The 7936-nt window shown below is 47.7% G+C and overlaps 1 protein-coding gene across 1 annotated transcript; it reads right to left on the minus strand.

Moving 5' to 3' along the window:
• Positions 1–4580: 4580 nt before the first annotated feature.
• On the minus strand, positions 4581–7207 carry LOC126463973 (cuticle protein 67-like). Its single transcript, XM_050096200.1, has 2 exons — positions 7148–7207; positions 4581–5141 (listed from the first exon to the last, which is right to left on the minus strand). Exons 1-2 carry the CDS (start codon positions 7157–7159, stop codon positions 4635–4637), a joined length of 519 nt encoding a protein of 172 aa, XP_049952157.1. The 5' UTR covers positions 7160–7207; the 3' UTR covers positions 4581–4634.
• Positions 7208–7936: the final 729 nt, after the last annotated feature.

Here is a 7936-nt window from a genome sequence, read left to right on the forward strand (position 1 = left end):
ATGCTGCGCAGCTAGCGCCATTCGACGGCCAACACCGCTGTTCCTGGTGTGTCCGCTGTGCCGTGCGTGTGATCATTGCTTGTACAGCCCTCTCGCAGTGTCCGGAGCAAGTATGGTGGGTCTGACACACCGGTGTCAATGTGTTCTGTTTTCCATTTCCAGGAGTGTACAAAGATGTGTAAACAGGCAGAATATGGCGCTGCGATCGGCAACGCCTATATAAGACAACAAGTGTCTGGGACAGTTGTTAAATCGGTTACTGGTGCAACAATGGAGGTTATCTAGATTTAAGTGCGTTTGAACGTGGTGTTATAGCCAGCGCACGAGCGATGGGACACAGCACTTCCGGGGCAGCGATGAAGTGGGAATTTTCCCGTACGACCATTTCACGAGTGTATCGTGAATATCAGGAATTCGGTAAAACATCAAAACTCCAACATGGCTGCGGGTGGAAAAAGATCGTGCAAGGACGGAACCAACAACGACTGAAGAGAATCTTTCAACGTTACACAAGTGCAACATTTCCGCAAATTCTTGCAGATTTCAGTGCTGGGCCTTCAACAAGAGTCGGCGTGCGAACCATTCAAGGAAACATAATCGATATGGGCTTTCGGAGTCTAAGGCCCACTCGTGTACCCTTGATGACTGCATGACATAAAGCTTTACGCGCTCGAGTGTGCCCGTCAACACCGACATTCGACTGTTGATGCTGGAAACATGTTACACGGTCGGACAAGTCTCGATTCAAATTGTATCGAGGTGATGGACGTCGTAGGGTATGGAGACAACCTCATGAATCCATGAAGCTTGCATGTCATCAGAGGACTGTTAAAGCTAGTGGAGGCTCTGTAATGGTGTGGGGCGTGTGCCGTTGGAATACCATGGGACCCCTGATACGTTTAGATACGACTCTGACAGGTGACACGTACGTAAGCATCCTGACTCATCACCTGAATCCATTTATGTCCATTGTGCATTGCGACGGACTTGGGCAATTCCAGCAGGACAATGCGACCCACAAACGTCCAGAGTTCCTAGAGTGTGGGCCCAGGAACTCTTCCAAGATTAAACTCATCTGCTGGCCACCAAATTCCCCAGACATGAACATTATTAAGCATATCTGGGATGGCTTGCAACGAGTTGTTCAGAAGCGATCTCCACCCCCTTGTACTCGTAGGATTTAGGGACAACCCTACAGGAGTCATGGTGTCAATTCCCTAAAGCAGACATTAGTCGAGTCCCTACTACGTAGTGTTGCTACACTTCTCCGTGCTCACGGGGGCCCTACACGATATTAGGCAGGTGTACCAGTTTCTTTGCCTCTTCAGTGTATGTGGATGTCAAAGTTGACAGTTTGTGAGCAAAATGTAATTAAGATGTGTAAATAAATCAGTGGAGCTAATTTCTGACACATCAGTCTCCATGAATGAAATGATCACCGCCATTGCCTTATTTTCCTCACATGTATTGGTGTATCCAGGTTTTCATTACGTGCCCAATTTTCGTTCGTCTTTGTCCAACAATGACCTCTAAAGTCTGGGTTCTTCCATTATTATTGCAGCTTCGTACTATACAAGGTGAAGATTAATAAAATAGACAAACTATAGGGACGGATTCCTGACTGGAATGAACATGTGTTCGGAAGTGCATCGTTGCCACGCAAGATGGCCCCACTGACCACGTGCCGTGGGTTCATTGTGTGCTGCAGGCTGTGTGACTGGCGCAGCGTATTGTAAACAGCAGAATAGTCTGGTATTCACGCCGGTCGGGAGCAAGCCGAGATGGTATTTGTATTCAGCCAAGCAGATGGAAACGGTCAAGAGGCAGCAATGCTGTACCTAAACGAGTATTCTCACAGACATCAACCGCATCACAAAACACTTCAAGCCGTATTTGGGCGTCCGTGTGATCAAGGGTCCCTTCAGACAGACGAAAGTGTAGGGAGGTGGCAGATTGTGAATACACCAGATTTGTAGCACCGGGTTCTACAGGTTATTGAGGTGAACCCCAGTACATCCTCCAAGGCAAGTGGCCTGCCAACATGGTGTAAGCCGAAGTACCATTATGTGTATCCGCCATGACAACAGCTACTACTCCTACCACCTGCAACAACTGCAAGTATTATAAGCAGCGGATTTCCCTCTATGGGAAAGATTTTGTCATGGTTTTTGCGCCAGACCATCACTAGTATGCGATTTCTATCAACAGTGCTCTTTACCGGCGTAGCAGCCTCTGCCAGATGTGGCGTCATCAGTCTCCAAAATCTCCACCTGTGGGCTATAGACACGCCACGTCGTCAGCGCCATCTATCGCGGCAACGATACGTTTCCAGTCAGGAATCCACCCTTGCACTTTGTTAGTTTTAGCCGGCCGCGGTGGCCGAGCGGTTCTGGGCGCTTCAGTCCGGAACCGCGCGACTGCTACGGTCGCAGGTTCGAATCCTGCCTCAGGCATAGATGTGTGTGATGTCCTTAGGTTAGTTAGGTTTAATTAGTTCTAAGTTATAGGGGACTGATGACCTCAGATGCTAAGTCCCATAGTGCTCACAGTCACTTTGTCAGTTTTGTTAGTGTTTAAACTGTATGTGTTAAAATTTTAGTTCTACAACCCAGTTAAATATCTCTCAGAGATCCCATCTCTAACCTTTCTTCCTTTCACATTGCAATATAGTAAGTGCTCTGCTAAAGATTTGTTTCACTTCAATCATATTCGATGCTTATTTTTGTATATCCTCTTGTTATCCATATTTTCTTTTTTCAGTTCAAAAACTCTCGTTGACGTCAGGCTGACTACTCCCAGGTTCCAGTCATTCATCTGTTGTTGTGACTTAGTTAAATTTCATGCATACCGAAAATGATGACTTGTTGGTGACTTGAGGCGCCGTGGAGGGAGAAAAGTGTCGCTGGTGACGAGATCTTCCAGTAATATAGTGCAGGTACGGAATATTAATGCAGGTATAGCTGTGTGCAATATTTTATGTTGTGGACATTTGTTGTGAGGGATTAGGGAGAGCTGGTGTGGGAGGGTGGGCGTAGGTACGTTTTGAAGCTGGGCAGGAAAGGATAGTTTGGAATATACATTTGAAATTGAGAACTTTACGGTACATTACAGTTAGGTTGATGTGGTCCGGGAATAAGGATCGACAGAAGTGAAAAAATAATCCGGGTGCCAAGAGATGCAAGGAGGATGGAATCTGTTAACAGGAACAAGGTAGCAGACCAGAGTTCTCAAAAATTAGGAGCGGACAGGGAGGATTTAAATGAGTTTCGCTACATAGTGGATATAGGGCCGGAGTCAGTGTTTCAGAAATGTGAGAAACAATTTATGAGGTAACAAGGGAAAAGCTTGAGAGTCGTAGTAGGATATGGAAAGGTCGAGAGCAAGGGTCTTTGGAAGGTCTGAGGAGGGGGTGGGGGTAAACGAATCGAATGTTTGACATGAAATGTGTTAAGAGCACAAGAACGTTAAACATTTGCTTTGGCGCGGATGAGATGTTTAAGTAGTAGCTTGTACAGCTCGTGGGATTCAGTCAAAATAGTCGGTACTAGCGTCTACCGTTGACAACAAATGATATCTATGATAACTGAAGGATTTGTGTGGACAATCAAGTTTTTGGAACTATTTGATGTGCGAAATGTACAGGGTATGTTTGTTCCTTATTCTTTTTTCCCTCCATTTCAGAAGTGAATTATAGGGTGTCACATATTCCTTTCTTGGTCAGTGTACCTATAGTGCTATATATATTCCTCTTCTCGACGAACACATTGTTGTTGGTCAGTTGTACTCTACCTCATCAATAGGAAAAATGTGCTAGTATTAAACTAACAACTTTGATGTTTCTTTATAAGTTACCGATATTTTTAACTTGTGGGCACCTGACTCAATCTACAGTAAATATAGGTTACAGGTTTCAGAAAAGTAATCAACCATCTTCAACACTTGTCTGTGGCAAAGCGCATGACATGCCGCAAGTTGTCAACAGCCATTATATTGTCTGTGGCATCTGGAACAGTATAACACCCGCCAGGATGGCCGAGAGCGCTAACGCGCTGCTTCCTGGACTCACGTAGGCGCACCGGCCCCGGATCGAATCCGCCCGGCGGATTAACGACGAGGGCCGGTGTGCCCGCCAGCCTGGATGTGGTGTTTAGGCGGTTTTCCACATCCCACTAAGTGAATTCCGGGATGGTCCCCACGTTCCACCTCAGTTACACGACTCACCGACATCTGAACACGTTCGCACTATTTCATGAACTACACTAGACGCAGACAGCTGGCGTATACCACTTCCACCCCGGGAGGTACAGGGTGGTGGCAGGAAGGGCATCCGGCCACCCCTTCATCCTAACCTTGCCAAATTCGTTCCTAACAATGCCGACCCTGTGTCAGTGCGGGACATAGCACCAGTGAAAGAAAGAAAGAAAGAAAGATCTGGAACAGCATTATGAGATACTTATTCTCTGAAACTAGACCCTCATAACTCCTATAGATGAGTCAAAAACGAATAATTGATGACAAACGTGTCAGTTGCACCCAAGGAAATTCAATATGAAGTGATAATGAAATAAATGAAAAGCGAATGTTTTGTGAAAATAATTTTATTTTTTATAGAAACACACAGCTGTCATCACAATCTACCAGGCGTAGCTGAGACCCAGACCGTTGCTGTAGGTCATGTGGGCGACAGCGGGGGCGGCGGAGTAGGCGACTCCCAGCAGACCGACGGCGGGGGCGGCGGCCTTGACGACGGCGGGGCGAGCGGCGTAGGCCACGGGGGCGGCGTGGGCGGCGTAGGCCACGGGGGCGGCGTGGGCGGCATAAGCCACAGGGGCGGCGTGGGCGGCGTAGGCCACGGGAGCGGCGACATGGGCCAGCGCGTCGTTGCTGACGCGCACGTCAGACTTGGTGACGCTGGAGTAGGGGGTGTCGATGGTCTTGGAGTAGGTGGACACCTGTCCCAGGTTGCCGTAGCTCCTCAGGATGTTGGAGTGCTGGGAGGTGATGGCCGCGGGGGCGACGGCGTGGGCGCCGTAGGCGGCGTAGGCGGGGGCGGCGTAGGCGGGGGCGGCGCCGTAGGCCACGGCGGGGGCGCCCAGGTAGCCGGCACGGGCCACGGCCAGGACGGCGGCGAGGACGGCGAGCTGTAATGAATAGTGACAGGTGTCTCAGCTAGTGTTTTCATGAGAGTCAGCGAGTGTAAAAACACAGTATGTCTTTTTTAGGAGTGGGATGCAGACAGAACCATTGCGGAAGCTAGTATTTCAGCTGTTGTGTATCTGATATGTAAATATAGAATAAAGAAGAAGTGAAATGAAATTACAGAGCAGCGTTAAAACTGAAAAGGAGTTGTTACTACAGATAACCGTACCGAAATAACTGTATCGAAATAAACCTTGCTGCACATATGAAAACTATGTGCCAGATCGAGATTCGCTATAGCTATTTTTGTGTTAGCAGAAGAGGCAATACCGTGTTACGAGTGGAGGCCGAAATGCACGCGTTTTAGCTCACGCAGGCTGGCGTGAGGAAGGAAGAACTATACTGACGTGAGGTCTAGAACATGACAAGGGAAGATAATTCAGAAAGCGGACGTAATTAGTTTGATACTTAACTTTAATCCATTAATGATGAACGTCGCTCTTGACGGTACATGATTCACAACATGATCTGTTCAGAATACATTCTTGAAGATAGTAATATAGTAACTGAATACGGCGCCTTGCTAGGTCGTAGCAAATGACGTAGCTGAAGGCTATGCTAAACTGCCGTCTCTGCAAATGAGAGCGTATGTAGACAGTGAACCATCGCTAGCAAAGTCGGCTGTACAACTGGGGCGAATGCTAGGGAGTCTCTCTAGACTAGACCTGCCGTGTGGCGGCGCTCGGTCTGCAATCACTGATAGTGGCGACACGCGGGTGTCTGGCGGTGACACCACAGCTATCTACAAATCAGTCTCGGAAAAGAGAGCTAACTATTCACATTGAGGGTAGATATTTGTTGTAAAATATGATTGCTGTGCACTTCTCCTCTCCCTTGTGACACTTGCTTCACACCCACTCTGCACCTTCACTTAACTTGTTGCTTGAAAATCGCTTGATTGCTGGACTCCTTACTTCTGAGTTGGCAGAAACTGGACAACTTCAAGCTGTGAGTGCTTTGTGTCTGAAGTCTGCGGCTAATAATAAGAATAATAATTATAATAATACGGTGTAGGCCCTACAGGAGTGGAGTAGCCATTACGTAGTTACTGCTGTGTTGCACTGTCAATTAGTTTGTTTATTGTTGCGAAGTCAAAATTAAGCAATTTCTGGCCTATTGTGGGAACTATCTACAACTCAGAAAAACCATTTTAATTAGATATTTAATTCTATGTGATGTATAAGTCACCAGTTTACTCTCATAGATGCATAGTAAGAAATATGTATGAAGTGGATGGACACTGTGAGGAAAATTTTGCTCATAAATTCGTTTCACAAGTTGTAATATCGACCACATTGTGTCACACGTTAATACTAGTATTTTACTTACGTAACCAGTATTACAAAAAATGGCCCTGAGCACTATGGGACTCAACTTCTGAGGTCATCAGTCCCCTACAACTTAGAACTACTTAACCCTAACTAACCTAGGGACATGACACACATGCATGCCCGAGGCAGGATTCGAATCAGCGACCGTAGCGGTCTCGCGTCTCCAGACTGTAGCGCCTAGAACGGCACGGCCACTCCGGCCGGCCCAGTATTACAGTCTCACGAATTAGTGATTATAGAGATTTAAAGATGATTAATTTCGTGAATGACACTCAGTTGAACGTTTCAGTTTCTATCCCTTAGACATTTTCATTGTGCTCCTCAAAGCTTAATTGCCCCTCCAGGTTGGTATCCATGATCCTAGAGGCTAGTACGCTAGAGATCAAGGGTACATTAGTATTAGACTGAAACGTCGATTATGAACGAGAACGTGTCGTACCGACCAGCCTTCTAATGCCGTGCTTTGGAAACGTCAAATCTGGGTCACTTGAAAAACTGTCCATCGGCTGACGGAGAGAGGCTCGGCTAAGGTCAGAGGTGAGTGGTCTCGGCAGACGCCGGGTGGAACCGGCCTGCTGTGTTACGATCGAGAGGACCTGCGCGGTCCGTCGGCTTACCTTGAAGGCCATTGCGAGTGTTGATGCAGCTGCGGCAGAGGAGCGAAGGAGAGTGTGGAGTGTGGACTGCGGAGTGTGCCCGGTGAGTTCTGCGGCCGGCCTTTATAGTGACGGCGACAATGGCTGTGCCCGGTGCTTTCACTGGCTGACGTAAGGGTGCGGCGGCGGCGGCGGCGGCAGCGGCGGCGGCGGAGGCCTGCCCCCGGGGGCTGGAGCAGGCCGCGAGCCCACCCGGACATCGCTCCTGCGTAGCCTCCGGGGAAACCAATTCGCAATTACTACCGCGCGCGAGATAACTGAGTACATTAGTGAAATACTTGCGACACGTATGGAGCCGGCAAACTGAGTTAATTTGTTGCGCTGTGTGGACGATACTATCTGCCTGTCTCGGACTTGTATTGCTCTTTCGAAGATCACTGTAGATTCAGTAAGTTCCGCGACTACGTCTAAATAAATTACTGTGTAATTTTTAACATCCCCTACTGCACACTGATGTTGTTCCTAGCTAGGCACACGTGGCAAAAGGCTAGAACGCGTTTTATTTTATTCTTTGACCTGAGCATGTCTGCTCTTAATTCTGACCATTACCTTTTCGCAATGTTATTGTACGGGTTCTCGAAATTTCGTTCTGATGAGGACATCCGTAGAGGTGTCGAAACCTAAGTCAGTGTACAACACAATTACCTGCAACCATTGGCTGTATAATCCTATGCTGAAACTAATATACGGTTGCGAGAAACACCCATGTTTAAAACTCAGTGATGCTGTGGAACACCAGGGAGAAAGCTT

The sequence above is a fragment of the Schistocerca serialis genome, chromosome 1 (assembly GCF_023864345.2).
Source record: "Schistocerca serialis cubense isolate TAMUIC-IGC-003099 chromosome 1, iqSchSeri2.2, whole genome shotgun sequence".
Lineage (NCBI taxonomy): Eukaryota > Metazoa > Arthropoda > Insecta > Orthoptera > Acrididae > Schistocerca > Schistocerca serialis.